General features: G+C 42.8%; 1 protein-coding gene across 2 annotated transcripts in view; it reads left to right on the forward strand.

Annotated features, from left to right (window-relative positions):
- Positions 1-17,263, forward strand: part of xpnpep1 (X-prolyl aminopeptidase (aminopeptidase P) 1, soluble) — a 123,948-nt gene that overhangs the window by 50,368 nt on the left and 56,317 nt on the right. For both annotated transcript variants that reach the window (XM_063071253.1, XM_063071252.1), the window contains 4 exons: positions 986-1,075; positions 1,594-1,644; positions 1,849-1,907; positions 9,852-9,929. In XM_063071253.1, coding sequence (XP_062927323.1) covers positions 986-1,075; positions 1,594-1,644; positions 1,849-1,907; positions 9,852-9,929 — 278 coding nt within the window. The remainder of the gene's footprint in view (positions 1-985; positions 1,076-1,593; positions 1,645-1,848; positions 1,908-9,851; positions 9,930-17,263) is intronic.

Consider the following 17,263-nt stretch of genomic DNA (forward strand, 5'->3'; position numbering starts at 1 on the left):
ATCAGGTTGGACAGTAATTGAAGAAGATTATACCTACCCTGCTGTGCATTTCAATTTTATTTGTATTTAGTTCCATTTTTGAGCTCTTGCTGTCTTTTAAATCCTTCATGAAAGTAATGCATTAAACAGACCTCAGATACAAGAATTTCAGATGTACAGACTACGCATTTGGCTTCCAACTCATGCCTTCAAAATTGTCATAACTTTCTGTATGTTATTGGCTCTCTTTCTTCCTGTCAAAGTGTGGCCAAGGCCAGAATCTCACTGTGGTATTAAGTGTAGATCTGACAGTCTTTAAATAAAAGTGGGAGATCAGCAACACAGTAATTCCCAAAAGTTAGTGCAGCTTTTTATTGATGTGGTTTGTGTGCAGCACAGTTGAAGGTTGGTAATGGGACAAGCTTTAATTTTTGTGGGTAAGCATATAAAATTAGAGTTTGTAATCATGATAGTGTAGCAGTTAGCACAATCACTTTACAGTGATCACTAATTTGGGTTAATTCTGCCACTGTCTGTAAGGAGATTTTATGTTCTCCCCCGACTCTGTGAATTTCCTCTGGTTACTTTGGTTTCCTCCCACATTCCAAAGACATATGGGTTAGGGTTAGTAAATTGTGAGCATGCCATGTTGGCACTGGAAGTGCAGAAACACTTGCAGGCTACCCTGGAACTTGGACTCAGACTTGACGTAAAGCGATGCATTTCATTGTGTGTTTTGTTATACATGTGACAAATAAAGTTAATCTACACCAATCTCAGCAGCAGGTTGTATTCCTCTCCTAGTTTATGCTTCCATTGACTGAAAAAGAGTAATGAGGAGAGATGTTCAATAGGTGGCTAAACTATTGGCACTCATTTAAATGGCTGACAAAATTTGTCTCTAAATGTTTTTAGTTACTGATTTTCTCATTTCACAATATGTCAAAATTGTAGAACAAGGATTGAATTGAGCATTAATAAACTATATTTATTTTGATTTCAACAGATGCTGAGGCTGCAGACGGTTTACACTCCAGTCTGCATTGCAAAAGCTATAAAGAATCCAACAGAGATTGAAGGCATGAGGCGAGCCCATGTGAGTAACTTGATCATTAGTTTCCTTCTAGAATTTTTGTACTTGCTTTCATGTCTGGAACGTTTTAGTTATCTTGAACAATTGAAAATGGCACTTGTACATAATCTACCTGCAATATCACTGTTCCAATATATTTTTTTAGTGTGTGCAAATTAATGGGAGTAAAGTATTTTATATCAATGCAAGATCTTGCCTTTTTGTTAATTTGAATTGTTCTTGGTCAAATTAATCAATTTAAGCTTCAATTTTTGCAGTACTTTGAGCCTACTGTAGTATTTTTGCTTGAGTACTGTAAGGGTACTTGCAAGATATTTTTCTTGCATGAATTTCTGCAGTTGCCTGCTTCTCATCAGGTTATGACCTCCAGCACAAGGTGTTGGATTTTAGATGGGTCTTGCTATCCCCATTTGAAGGGGAAAATGTTTACAATCCTTTAAAAAGTAAACACAGAATCATGCAGGCATGATAAAAGAAATAGCTGGGAATTAACTAATCTGTTGTATGTTTTTAAATGCCAGATTAAAGATGCAGTAGCTCTCTGTGAGTTGTTTGCTTGGCTTGAGAAGGAGGTAAGAAATCTTATATTTGTTATTGCTGGGATTGTTTCACAGTTTTCATTGTTCATTGGAACTCATTAACGGTCATGAAGCACCTTCTATAATAACCTTCTATAGAATATTTGTAACAACATCATTCCTTGTATTCACTTTTTTGCCAGTTTCTTTTTGTATTTCTATTGTACTGATTTATCTGCTAAAACTGGAACTTTGCAGGTTCCAAAAGGCAAAATAACTGAAATAGATGCTGCAGACAAAGTTGCAGAATTACGCAGGTAAGGCTGGCATGTGTTTATCATTAAATGAAATATGTGAAACAAGCTAAACACTGTTCCCTATTTCATTAGGTAACAATGTTATTGACATTTATATTTCTGTAGAAATATATTCCTTATTTTTACCTTCTAACTTTAAGATCACTCTGTTAGGACAAAATTTATATCTACATAAATAAGGGAAATGAATATCATACTTTCAGATTTGCTGATGATACTGAAGTAGATGGGTATTATGTATGTGTAAAGGAGGTTCAAGGGAATATGAACTGGACAAGAGGATGACAGATTGGATATAATATGCAAAACTCATGCACTTTGCCCAAAACAGAAAGCAATATTTTTTTTAAAAAGTTGAAACAACATTAATGTTAAAGGACATCTGAGTGTGTATTTATAAAATAGCAAGCAGGCACAAAAAATGATCAGGAAGGTAAATGTGGATTTACCTTTAGTAAAAGGATTTGAATGCAGGATTACTGCAGTTATATAGAACCTTGGTGACATTGCAGGTGGAGCATTATGTACACTTTTGATTTCCTTATCCAAGGGAGATGTAATTGTTATAGAGGGAATGCCATGAAGATTTGCTGAGATGGCAGGTATGCAGAATGAGAGGCAATTTGAGGAGACTAAATCTTATATTTTTGCAAAATATAATAGAGCAAGATTTGCACGATTGGCAAAATTGCTCCAGCTGGCCAGGTTAATTGACAATAGACAATAGGTGCAGGAGTAGGCCTTTCAGCCCTTCGAGCCAGCACCACCATTCACTGTGATCATGGCTGATCATCCACAATCAGTACCCTTTTCCTGCCTTCTCCCCATATCCCTTCACTCCACTATCTTTAAGAGCTCTTTCTAACTCTTTCTTGAAAGAATCCAGAGAATTGGCCTCCACTGCCTTCTGAAGCAGAGCATTCCACAGAACCACAACCCTCTGTGTGAAAAAGTTTTTCCTCAACTCTGTTTTAAATTGTTGACCCCTTATTCTTAAACTGTGGCCTCTGGTTCTGGACTCCCCCAACATCGGGAACATGTTTCCTGCCTGTAGTGTGTCCAATCCCTTAATAATCTTATATGTTTCAATCAGATCCCCTCTCATCCTTCTAAATTCCAGTGTATACAACCCTAGTCGCTCCAATCTTTCAACATATGACAGTCCCGCCTTCCCAGGAATTAACCTCGTGAACCTACGCTGCACTCCCTCAATAGCTAGAATGTCCTTCCTCAAATTTGGAGACCAAAACTGTACACAATACTCCAGGTGTGGTCTCACCAGGGCCCTGTACAACTGCAGAAGGACCTCTTTGCTCCTATACTCAACTCCCCTTGTTATGAAGGCCAACATGCCATTAGCTTTCTTCACTGCCTGCTATACCTGCATGCTTATTTTCAGTGACTGATGAGCAAGGACACGTAGATCTTGTTGTACATCCCCTTTTCCTAACTTGACACCATTCAGTTAGTAATCTGCCTTTCTGTTCTTGGCACCAAAGTGGATAACCTTACATTTATCCACATTAAACTGCATCTGCCATGCATCTGCCCACTCACCCAACCCTGCATTCTCATAAAATCCTCCACACATTACACACTGCCACCCAGCTTTGTGTCATCTGCAAATTTGCTAATGTTACTTTTAATCCCTTCACCTAAATCATTAATGTATACTGTAAATAGCTGCGGTCCCAGCACCAAGCCTTGCGGTACCCCACTAGTCCATTTTCATAGTTACATTCTCAAAAAATTCCAGAAGATTAGTCAAGCATGATTTTCCCTTCGTAAATCCATGCTGACTTGGACCTATCCTGCCGCTGCTATCCAAATATGCTGCTATTTTATCTTTTATAATTGATTCCATCATCTTCCCCACCACTGATGTCAGACTAACTGGTCTATAATTGCCTGTTTTCTCTCTCCCTCCTTTCTTAAAAAGTGGGATAACATTAGCTACCCTCCAATCCGCAGGAACTGATCCTGAATCATAGAACATTGGAAAATGATTACCAATGTGTCCACGATTTCTAGAGCCACCTCCTTAAGTACCCTGGGAAGCAGACCATCAGGCCCTGGGGATTTATCAGCCTTCAGTCCCATCAGTTTATCCAACACCATTTTCTGCCTGATGCGAATTTCCTTCATTTCCTCTGTCCACTATTACATCTGGCAGATTGTTTGTGTCTTCCCTAGTGAAGACAGATCCAAAGTACCTGTTCAGCTCATCTGCCATTTCCTTGTTCCCCATAATAATTTCACCCGTTTCTGTCTTCAAGGGCCCAACTTTGGTCTTAACTAATTTTTTCCTCTTCACATACCTAAAGAAGCTTTTACTATCCTCCTTTATATTCTTGGCTAGCTTACCTTCGTACCTCATCTTTTCCCCCTGTATTGCCTTTTTAGTTATCTTCTGTTGCTCCTTAAAAGTCTCCCATTCCTCTGGCTTCCCACTCATCCTTGCTATGTTATACTTCCTCTCTTTTATACTGTCCTTGGCTTCCCTTGTCATCCATAGTCGCCCCTTACTCCCCTTAGAATCTTTCCTCTTCCTTGGAATGAACTGATCCTGCACCTTCTGTATTATTCCCAGAAATACCTGCCATTGTTGTTTCACTGTCATCCCTGCTAGGGTATCTTTCCAGTCAACTTTGGCCAGCTCCTCTCTCATGGATCCATAGTCCCCTTTGTTCAACTGCGATACTGACACTTCCAATCTTCCCTTCTCCCTCTCAAATTGTAGATTAAAACTTATATTATGGTTACTACCTCCTAATGGCTCCATTACCTCGAGTTCCCTTATCAAATCTGGCTCATTACACAACACTAAATCCAGAATTGCCTTCTCCCTGGTAGGCTCTAATACAAGCTGCTCTAAGAAGCCATCTCTGAGGCATTCCACAAACTCCCTTTCTTGGGGTCCAGTATCAACCTGATTTTCCCAGTCTGCCTGCATGTTGAAATCCCCCATGACAACTGTAGTATTACCTTTGCAACATGCCAATTTTAACTCTTGATTTAATTTTCACTTGCACCCTATATCCAGGTTGCTGTTTGGGGGCCTGTAGATAACTCCCATCAGGGTCTTTTTGCCATTACAGTTTCTCAGTTCTATCCATACTGACTCTACATCTCCTGATTCTATGTCTCTCCCCGCCCCCGCAAGTGACTGAATTTCATTCCTCACCAACAGAGCCACCCCACCCCTCTGCCAACCTGTCTGTCCTTATGATAGGATGTATATCCTGTAATATTCATTTCCCAGCCCTGGTCCTCTTGCAGCCATGTCTCTGTTCTTCCCACAACATCATACTTGCCAATTTCCAACTGAGCTTCAAGCTCATCCACTTTATTTCTTGTACTCCGTGCATTCATATATAGTACTTTTAATCCTTTTAAAGTAATACTTTTATTCCCCTCACCTTTCACATCGATTCCTATTGCACTTGGCCATACTCTCCAATCCCTTCCTGAGCTTTCTGCCCCTTTAATTCTGTTGTCTTTCATAACTTTTCTTATTCTCTCTTTCCCTTTAACTCCATTCTTATATTTCCAGTTCATCTCCCCGCCCCCCCCCACTACCTAGTTTAAACACACCCGTGTAGCAGTGGCAAACCTGCCTGCCAGAACACTGGTTCCCCGTCTGTTAATTGGGAAGCTCTCTTGATGTTCATTAGACATTTGATCAGGTTGTCAGGACTCTGACTTGACCACTCAAGAACATCTATTTATTTGAAGCCACTCCATGATTGCTCTAGCAGTGCACTGCTGAAATATGAACAACTTCTTCAATTTAAGCTTTCTGGCAGAGGCGAGCAGGTTTTTATCCAGACTCTCCCTGTATTTAGCAGCATTCGTCTTCCCATCCATCCTGACCAGATTTCCAGTCCCTGCTGCTGAAAAGCATCTGCATACCATGATCAAAGTTGCTGGTGAACGCAGCAGGCCAGGCAGCATCTGTAGGAAGAGGTGCAGTCGCATTAGTCCACCGTCTCCGTCTCCGAGCCTACTTCTTCGGCAAGGACTCTTCCACCCCCACCGATGACCCCTTCTCCCGTCTTCAACCCTCCTCTTCTTCATGGACACCCCGCTCTGGTCTTCTGCCTGCTCTGGATCTCTTTATCGCTAATTGCCGACGGGACATCAACTGTCTCGACTTCACCGCACCTTGTCCCCATTCCAACCTCACTCCTTCGGAACCCTCTGCTCTCCACTCCCTCCGCACTAATCCTAACCTTATTATTAAACCCGCCGATAAGGGGGGTGCTGTTGTAGTCTGGCGTACTGACCTCTACCTTGCCGAGGCACAGTGACAACTCGCGGATACCTCCTCTTATTTACCCCTCGATCGTGGCCCCACTAAGGAGCACCAGGCCATTGTCTCCCACACCATCACTGACTTTATCCGCTCAGGGGATCTCCCATCCACTGCTACCAACCTTATAGTTCCCACACCCCGCACTTCCCGTTTCTACCTCCTACCCAAGATCCACAAACCTGCCTGTCCTGGCCAACCTATTGTCTCAGATTGCTCCTGCCCCACCGAACTCATTTCTGCATACCTCGACACTATTTTATCACCCCTTGTTCAATCCCTTCCGACCTATGTTCGTGACACTTCTCACGCTCTTAAACTTTTCGATGATTCTAAGTTCCCTGGCCCCCACCGCTTTATTTTCACCATGGATGTCCAGTCCTTATATACTTCCATCCCCCATCAGGAAGGTCTTAAAGCTCTACGCTTCTTTTTGGATTCCAGACCTAATCAGTTCCCCTCTACCACCACTCTGCTCCATCTAGCAGAATTAGTCCTTACTCTTAATAATTTCTCCTTTGGCTCCTCCCACTTCCTCCAAACTAAAGGTGTAGCTATGGGCACCCGTATGGGTCCTAGCTATGCCTGCCTTTTTGTTGGGTTTGTGGAACAATCTATGTTCCGTGCCTATTCTGGTATCTGTCCCCCACTTTTCCTTCGCTACATCGATGACTGCATTGGCGCTGCTTCCTGCACGCATGCAGAACTCGTTGACTTTATTAACTTTGCCTCCAACTTTCACCCTGCCCTCAAGTTTACCTGGTCCATTTCCGACACCTCCCTCCCCTTTCTAGATCTTTCTGTCTCTGTCTCTGGAGACAGCTTATCCACTGATGTCTACTATAAGCCTACTGACTCTCACAGCTATCTGGACTATTCCTCTTCTCACCCTGTCTCTTGCAAAAACGCCATCCCCTTCTCGCAATTCCTCCGTCTCCGCTGCATCTGCTCTCAGGATGAGGCTTTTCATTCTAGGACGAGGGAGATGTCTTCCTTTTTTAAAGAAAGGGGCTTCCCTTCCTCCACTATCAACTCTGCTCTTAAACGCATCTCCCCCATTTCACGTACATCTGCTCTCACTCCATCCTCCCACCACCCCACTAGGAATAGGGTTCCCCTGGTCCTCACCTACCACCCCACCAGCCTCCGGGTCCAACATATTATTCTCCGTAACTTCCGCCACCTCCAACGGGATCCCACCACTAAGCATATCTTTCCCTCCCTCCCTCTCTCTGCATTCCGCAGGGATCGCTCCCTACGCAACTCCCTTGTCCATTCGTCCCCCCCATCCCTCCCCACTGATCTCCCTCCTGGCACTTATCCTTGTAAGCGGAACAAGTGCTACACATGCCCTTACACTTCCTCACTTACCACCATTCAGGGCCCCAGACAGTCCTTTCAGGTGAGGCGACACTTCACCTGTGAGTCGGCTGGGGTGATATACTGCGTCCGGTGCTCCCGATGTGGGCTTTTATATATTGGCGAGACCCGACGCAGACTGGGAGACCGCTTTGCTGAACATCTACGCTCTGTCCGCCAGAGAAAGCAGGATCTCCCAGTGGCCACACATTTTAATTCCACATCCCATTCCCATTCTGACATGTCCATCCACGGCCTCCTCTACTGTAAAGATGAAGCCACACTCAGGTTGGAGGAACAACACCTTATATTCCATCTGGGTAGCCTCCAACCTGATGGCATGAACATCGACTTCTCTAACTTCCGCTAAGGCCCCACCTCCCCCTCGTACCCCATCTGTTACTCATTTTTATGCACACATTCTTTCTCTCACTCTCCTTTTTCTCCCTCTGTCCCTCTGAATATACCTCTTGCCCATCCTCTGGGTCCCCCCCCCTTGTCTTTTTTCCCGGACCTCCTGTCCCATGATCCTCTCGTATCCCCTTTTGCCTATCACCTGTCCAGCTCTTGGCTCTATCCCTCCCCCTCCTGTCTTCTCCTATCATTTTGGATCTCCCCCTCCCCCTCCAACTTTCAAATCCCTTACTCACTCTTCCTTCAGTTAGTCCTGACGAAGGGTCTCGGCCTGAAACGTCGACTGCACCTCTTCCTACAGATGCTGCCTGGCCTGCTGCGTTCACCAGCAACTTTGATGTGTGTTGCTTGAATTTCCAGCATCTGCAGAATTCCTGTTGTTTGCATACCATGATGTTACCTCCACCATACTTTACAGTAGGGATGGTGTTACCCAGCTGATGCACAGTATTAGATTTATACCAATATTAGATTTACTGCTTAGTATTGAGGCCAAGAAGTTCCACTTTCGTCTCATCTGATTGCAAGACCTTCTCCCAAATTTTTGCAGTACCTTCTAAGTGATGCTTTGCAAAGTCTTTATGGGCAAGGAAATTTTTTGTTTGTTTTTTAGCCATGTCTTCTTCCTTGCCACCCTTCTGTAAATATTCTTTTTGTGGAAGGCCGTAAAGATTCTGGAGCAGTGACTCCATCTCCAATTGCAGCCACTGATTCCTGCAGCTCACTCAGTGTGACTGTTAGTGCCACAGTAGCCTCTTTCAAGAGTGCCATTCTTCTTCTGGCAACTAAGTTTTGAGGGGTGGCCTGACTTTAATATAGTTTAATCCTACTTTAATATTTTAATTCTACTTTAATATATTTTAAATTTAGAAAATGGGACAGTAAAATGTGAAAATGATTGTAAGGGCTGAATACTTTTTCAGGGCACTGTATGTGCATCAAGGGAAAGAATATTAGTAATTATTTTTATCAAAGTAACATAGAAAAACCATTGTACTTTTTCATGTCTTTTTCTGTATACCAAGGTAGAAATCTGGAAGTAGGCTATCTGCTCCCTGTTATGGTCTAGAAAGATTTCAATGGAGGGCTGCAGAAAATGAACATACAAGGTTGATAGCTCCCTCCTTGAAGAATCTACTCCTCAACTGAACTTTTAAAATCAAATTCTGACGTTATTTAATAACTTGAATCAAACAACGGAAGTAAAATAACAATTACGAGCCTGCAGTTAAAAAACATTGAATTAAGCAAGTGCTTTGAATTCAGTGACACCTGGCTATAATCAATCTGTACTTTTTAATGAAGAAATCATTTTATGTTGGTCTGTATTCTGTCTGATTTGCTCATTGAAACTACCTCATTGCATGATTCAATGGCACTATTTTGATTATGTAGGACTTTAGGGTTTGTATAAAACTCCTTAGGCTCGGCAGACACTCCAACATGCCTTATATCCCTGTGTTTTTTTTTCTGCTCAGTATACAAGTTCGGGGGTAGGTAGAGTCCCAGACACCCAGCTTCAATCCTGACCTCCTGGTGTTAACTGTGCAGAGTTTGCATTTTCTCCCGGTGATTATGTTGCACTGATTGTATAGTGAGTGATAGAACCTAGAAAGAGCTAATTGGAATGTTGGGAGAATTAAATTAAGTTTATTGGATGGCATTGATTTGCTGGGCAGAAGGATCTATTTCCGTGCTGTATGACTTCCAGAATTAAAACAGGATTATTGGATGTAATACGAGATAACCAGTAATTTATTGCAAGAATAGTTTGTGGTTTAATTGATTATGAGTTTTGCAATTTCAAAGACAATTTTTAAAATATTGCTTGTTTTAATTCCCTTATTAATGTTTTGCAGCCAGCAAGAAAAATTTGTAGGCTTAAGCTTTTCCAGTATCTCCAGCAGTGGCCCAAACAGTGCAGTTATTCACTACAGGTAACAAATAATTAGACTGAGTTCAGAGTTAAAAGTGCTCATCTTTGAGAGTTTTGTTTAAGATCTATGAGACTATTTCTTCTAAGTACTAAATGGTTAACCATATATGTAAATAATGATTAAATCTCTTCATATTTCTTCAAGAATAAGAATGAATAGGGAGAACTGAAAACAGAAATAATAGAATAAGATAATATTGATTATGTTAGTGGTAAATAATAGTGATCAAAGAGGAGGACTTTAGAACCTTTTCTGATTAGCTTCCAAATTTATCCTTGTGGCTGTTACTATGGAAATTCTGAATTATTGATCAGAAAGTGCGCAAGTGTGTCCTTGATTCCCCTCAGTACAATGCAATGTATTAATAAGGAAGGCATTTTGCCTTAAGAATGAAAAGCTTGCTATCATTCTGGCGAAACAGATGGTACATTCCTTAGTGAGTTTAAATGAGATACTTTAATAAGTTTTCCTGTCATTTTAATAGTAAGTGTCACATGGAACATGGGAGCAGATGTGGACTATAGTAGCATGATTGGTTTACTCAGCTTCTCAGCTTGCCGTGCCATTTAACATAGTCTTGGCTGATCGAATTATAATCAATTCCATGTACCCTGCTAACCATAGTAATGTTTCAGATATTCAAAGACTTTGTTTTCACTGCCTTCTAAAGAAGAGACTCATGGCTGTATGAGTAAAATTCTTATGTCACCTCTGTCTTGCATGGGTGACCCTCTGCTATTGAATGGTGACCACTAATAATGATTCTCTCATAAGTAGAAAAAAAGCATTCTTCACTAGATCCATCCTGTTACATCAGCCAGGGTTTTGTTTCAATCAAGTAGTTCTCTATCCTAACTCAAGTGTTTACACGTCTAGCCTATTTAACCTATCCTTGTAAGATAACTTGCCTATTGCAGGTATTAGTTTAATAAATCATCCTTAAGTTGCATTCAAAGCATTCACATCCTTCCATTTGTAGGGGGACTGGTACTGTGCATAGTCTTTTAAATGTGATCACATTAATTCCCTATATGGCTGAAGCATAACTCCCCACATTTTAACCAGTTCTCCTGGCAATGTGATAGCATGCTTAATTGCTTGCAGTATCTGTGTATTGGTATTTTGCAATTTGTGCATCTGGACACCCAGTTCCTCCTGCATGTAGAACTCTACAATTTCTCACCATTGAGATCATATGCTTTTTTAATTTAATTTTCCTTTTAAGTGGCCAATTTCACATTTTCCCAATTACATCCAATTGCTTGATCTTTACACACTGATCTAAACTATCTATATCTCTGTGTAACCTCTGATGTTCTCTTCATAGCTTACTTTCTTTATATCATCAGCACATTGAGCAACCATTACATTGCTGTCCTCTGTCGTGGTCCGGTCCGTGAAGTCTGCATTCCGGTTCACAGCCTGGTCTGTCAATTCCTTATTCCAGGTTTTCCTGTTTTCCCTTGTTCCATTGGGTGCCGTAATTGAGGCACCTGATTCTCGTTCTGGGCTAGCACATAAATACCTCTCAAACCAAGGATTCCTTGCTGGACTGTTCCCTTTCCCTTCCTTCTGAAGCCTTGCCTGCACCCCCGTCAAGTTCAACCACCAGAGTGAGACCGGAGCCTTGCCACGCCAAGATAAAGAACTATCTGTCGTTGAGTTTGGAGCCATCTCTTTGTGTCTCCGTGTTTAGTATCCGTGTCAAAGAGGAGTTCCGGCCTTAGGTCCTGTTCCCAGGGAGGGGTCCTGGCTCTGTGTTCTGGGGTCCTGTGTTCCAGGTTCCAGGCGCTGTGTTCCAGTCCTGTCCAAGTCAAGGCTTCGTGTTCTCGTCCTGTCCATGTGCCTCATCCAGTCCAGGAGTCCCTCGGCAAGTGTCCTCGGCACTCATCCCGGCCCTGCATCCTAGAAAGGGTCCCGGCCCTGCGCTCGAAGGAGGAGTCCCGGCTCTGTACCCAAGAGCTGAGCCAAACCTAGTCCAAGAGCCACGTCCTGCCCTGGAGTACCTTGTCCAGTCCACGTCCAAGGCTCTGAGCATCCAGTTCAAGTCGAAGGCTCTGTGTTCCAAGACCAAGTCCAGGTGCCATGTTCCAGCCCTGTCCAAATCTGAGCTTCGTGTCCTCATCTAGTTCTGGTGCCTCGCCCAGCCCAGGAGTTCCTCTCCCAGCCTGGTGCTGGAGATTCCTCATCCTGTGCTTGGGTATCTCGTCCTGTGCTGGGGTACCTCGTCCTGTCCTGGAGCCACGTCCTGTCCTTGCCAAGATTCAAAAGATTCAAAAAACTTTATTGTCAATCTAACGGTACATCAGCTCTGCAGGGCAGAATGAGACAGAGTTTCCCAGGAGCAGTGCAATCATAACATTACAAACACAACACTAAATAATAAACATAACAATAAATAGTAAAACACAACAGCCACATGTCAGTTAAAATCAAGTTATAAGTGCCCAGTGCAAGTTAAAAGTGTCCAAAGCAGAGTCAGGTAGAGCAGCTATTTAGCAGTCTGACTGCCTGTGGGAGGAAACTGTTTAGTAGCATTGTGGTTTTAGTTTTGATGCTCTTGTAACGTTTGCCTGATGGCAGAAGAACAAACAGTTCAAGATCCTAGTCCCGAGTCCTCGCCTAGATCCAGGGTCCGAGCCCGAGTCCAGACCCAGGTTCCGGGTCCCTGTCCTGTCTCTGACTCGGAGCCCTAGCCCAGGCTCCTAGTTCCAAGTTCCTTGTCCTGGTCCCGCTTTCCTAGTCTTAGTCCTAGCCCAGGCCCGGTGTCCTTGTCTCGTCCTGGGCCTGTGTCCATGTCCAGCGTCATTTCTTCCTGACTCCCCTTGCTTTCTTGATAAACCCTGTCCTGTTCCTAGTACTTCAGTGTCTGTATCTTGCATTTGGGTTCACTCCCAACGCCCCCTGGTAATATCCTCATCCAAATCATTTTTATAAATTGTAAAAAGATAAGGACCTGACACTGATCCATATGGCAGATCACTCGTATATATCAGCCAAGACTGCAGATACCAGAAACTGGACCAAATGACTACTGGAGGCACTCAGTGCAGATCAAGGATCTCAACCCAAAACATCAACTGTCCCATTCTCCTTACTAAGTTCACACGCACAGTAGTTTTTTTTGTTATTTTTTATCTCCAGAAAAGCATGCATTTACACCTACTATCTCTGCTTATTAGCCAAGTTTCTGTAACTGCCAAAGTGTTACCTCCTTTACCAAGAGCTCTTAATTTCTGAAAAACCTTCTACGTGATGCTGTTTTAGATGCCCTCTGGAAAACTAAGTGTAATACACCCTGGATTGGATAGCGAACTTTGTCTTGGGCATAACTGCCCTGGGTTTCCTTGCACTTAGTTGCATGAAGACGGTTGTTCCCAGAACTTTTCTTCTGAGTCACAACTCCTGGGACACAGTTTTGGTTTCATCTTTTTCTGCCATTGGCTTTGCTGGCCATGAGGCAACTCCAACTGCTATAGCCATTGGTCCCTTTAATTTATGCTCTGTACTTTTCCTCCAGTGCACATTCCTCACTGGATCTGTTTAGGTCTGCTCTGTGGCTGATGGAGATTTGTTCTTTGCCTGCTCCTGTTTTGTACTGTGTCATCCTTCCTGTTCTCCTTTTATTCCTTGACCTGTTGCTCCTTTGGTGGGATGACAACAGAAGTAAAAGTCTTAAGTTCCTGGTACACTAGTACAGCCAAGAATACATCTATATGTAGTGCTGTAGATGGAAAGAATACATATAGAGTCTGGAAAGTATCTTCAAGACAAACTTTCAGAATCAGGTTTAATATCACTGCCAAATGTTGTGAAATTTGTTGCTGTGTAACAGCAGTGCAATGCAATACATAATAAAAAATCTCTAAATTACAGTAAGAAATGTATATAAAATAAATTAAATAGTGCAAAAAGAGAGCAAAAAAAAGTGAGGCAGTGTTCATGGGTTCATTGCCCATTCATAAATCTGAAGGTGGAGAGAAAGAAGCCGTTCCTGAAATAGAGTGTGGATCTTCAGGCTCCCTAATGGTAGCAATGAGAAGAGGGCATGTCCTGGGTAATGATGGATGCCGCCTTCTCGAGGCATCACCTTTTGAAGGTGTCCTCGATGCTGGCAGGGCCAGGCTAGGCTGCAGCCCAGGAGCCAGAGCTGCAGAGGGGCCCAAAATAGGTAGCTATCATCATGGCAGACATAAAAAAATACGAGAGTGGAGCACAAAAAAGAAAAAAGAAACAAAAAAAAGAGGACCGTGAAAAAGAGGCATTAAAAAAGACATTGAAATTGACAGAATTTTTTAAACCTGTTCTCGATGATGCAGCAGTACCATCGTTCTTGTCACAGTCTGAGACCGGTGGACAAATGGAGACTTGTTCAACAGCTAGCACTAGCACCAGCGTTAGCACAGGACCACTGTCCTTGCCACAGTCAGCAACTAACGTTGAAGAGGCAGTGAGCATGACTTTGGGATTCCCGACCACAGAGGCCTCCGAACGACCAAGTCGGGCCGCCATTAACGTTAATGTTACCGCTATTGAGGATCCTTATGGCACTGATCCTGCTTGTTGGGGGAAGGAAACGTTAGATGATTCAGTCCAAGCATACTGGGCTAAGAAAGGGCCGAAGTCCTGCCAGAATAAGGATGTGGATATCAAAACTTCGGAACGAGTATACAAACAGCAAAGATGTTTTTTCCTCCAAATTTCACTTCAAACGCAAGCTCGTAAATGGTGAGTACATATCAAGGCAATGGCTCTTATATTCCCCTTCCACTGGCTGTGTGTTTTGTTTTGCTTGCCAGATCTTCAGTGATGGTAACTGTCAGTCCATCTTCGAAACTGGCTTTAGCAACTGGAAACATGCCGCTGAGCGCATAGGAGAGCATGAAAATAGCAAACACCACAGGAAAACTATACTGACCTCTGAGCAAATTGTGGCATTGCATTCTTCAGCGCTTTGAAAGTGCAAGTGTTGCATTGCAAGCTGTAAATCTAGACCTGGGTAATGCTGTGGATTTGGTTAGATCACTACACGGGTCCATAGCAAGCTTGCATGATCAATTTGATACTTTTGAGACCCAAGCTAAAACTATGTCTCCAACAGTCTCACAAGTGTACAAAGAAGACACCCAATGACAAAGGAAACGTAAAGCCTTTCTGGGTGAATCCACAACACCTGATGTTGGCTTGTCAGCCAGAGAAAAATTCTCAGCTACTGTTTTTTTTGGTTGTGATGGATAGATTACTTGCAGAAGTTGATTGCAGATTTGCATCATATAATGACCTTAACAACATATTTAGCATCCTAAACAATATCCCTTCTCTCTCTGTACAAGATCTGCACAAGAGAGCGTCAGATCTCCAAAGCAGATATTCATCTGACTTGGAGTTAGACTTTGTGGAGGAGATTGTCCATTTCAGGGAATTTGTAAGTGGCAAAGATACTTCATCAACATCAGAGCTTTTATTCTTCCTCAGAGGAAAAAAAACTTGCAGGTCATCTTCCCAAATGTGAGCATTGCTTTGAGGCTTTACTTGACTCTCTCTGTCACAAATGCAAGTGGTGAGTGATCTTTCTCCAAGCTCAAGCTAGTGAAGAATAGGCTCAGACCCACAATGGGACAGGACAGGCTGAATCCCTTACTCTGATGTCAGTTGTAAATGAGCTTGTTCGGAAACTGGATTTTAGTGATCTGATCAAGGACTGTGATGCGAAGAACTCCAGAAGAACTAGTCTTTAATTTTGAAAAACATGCACCTGACTTTGTAAATATCTAGGCTTGTATGTCAGTGCTGTTCCTGTTTTCGTGGCAATAGGCTAATAGTTGACTGTTTACAAACCTAGTAAGTAATATGTGGTTTTTACTCTGCAAGCCACACAGCACAGCAATAGGTTAGTATGTGCTAGATCTCATTTTTCAAAAAAATTGTTGGAGTATTGTCAAGTTTCCTAGTTTGCCATAGTGCCATCTCTCTTGGCCTTTTTGTCTCTCATTTCCATTTTACTTTCTCAACACATGGTTGAGAAAAAATACCCAGATAAAAATGCTTTGGCAATGTTTGAGAAATAAGGCCTATTGTATGTGCAGCAATAGCTAAATAAAGATTTAAGGTTGGGTACATCATACTTCGTCTCCCTCATAACTTTACTAAGCCAACTAAGCCTAGGTCAATTTTTGAGTACTTTAGATGCTGCCCTTCAAAATTAGAATCTGCATTACTTTCTGTCCTCCCTCTTAAAGCCTGTAAGTTTATAGCCTACCTATTGTACTAAACCAATATCTTGGTCCACAGCTTTGATATTTAGACCAGTACGACCTTTGTTCTTGTTCTTGCCTTTTTTTGCTTGGTACAGCAGCATTTTACGGTGTCGGCAGGGAGCCATCAGGGCCTCCAGCTGCACTAAATCCGGTCCTGGATGCTGAGGAGGGTAGTACCCATGATGGGGCTGGCTAAGTTTACAATTTTCTGCACCTTTTTCTGGTTCTGTGCAGTGACCCTCCATACCAGATGTTGATACAACGAGTTAGAATGATCTTCACAGAACATCTGTAGAAACTTGAAGGTATCTTTAGTGACACGCTAAGTGTCTCAAACTCCTAAAGAAGTATAGCTGGTGTCATGCCTTCTTTGTAATTGCATCATTATGTTGGACCCAGGATTGATCTTCGGAGATGTTGACACCCAGGAGCTTGAAACTGCTGATCCCTCAATGAATCCCGATTTCCTCTTCCTGAATCCCACAATCGGTTCTTTGGTCTTACTGACCTTGAATGCAATATCTCACTCCTGTACACCACCTTGTCACCATCTGAAATTCTGCCAACAATAGTTGTGTCACCAGCAAATTTAGTGGTGGTGTTTGAGCTATGCCTAGCCACACATGGGTGTAGAGAGAGTAGAGCAGTGGACTAAGCAAGCATACATCCTTCAGGTGACGAAGTCTAGTCCTGATGAAGGGTCTCGGCCCGAAACATGGACTGTACCTCTTCCTAGAGATGCTGCCTGGCCTGCTGCGTTCACCAGCAACTTTGATGTGTGATCCTTCAGGTGTGCCAGTGTTGATTGTGAGCAAGGAGGAGATGTTATTTTCAATCCGCACAGATTGGGGTCTTCCGGCAAGGGGGTCAAGGATCCAGCGGCAGAAGGAGGTACGATGGCCCAGGCTTTGGAGCTTGTTGATTAGAACTGAGGGTATGATAGTGTTGAATGGTGAGGTGTAATCCATAAACAGCAGCCTGATGTGGGTAGTACTCTTGTCCAGTTGATCCAAGGCTGACCGGAGAGTCGGTGAGATGACATCTGCTGTAGACCTATTGTAATAGGCAAATTGCAGT

The sequence above is a fragment of the Mobula hypostoma genome, chromosome 19 (assembly GCF_963921235.1).
Source record: "Mobula hypostoma chromosome 19, sMobHyp1.1, whole genome shotgun sequence".
Classification (NCBI taxonomy): domain Eukaryota; kingdom Metazoa; phylum Chordata; class Chondrichthyes; order Myliobatiformes; family Myliobatidae; genus Mobula; species Mobula hypostoma.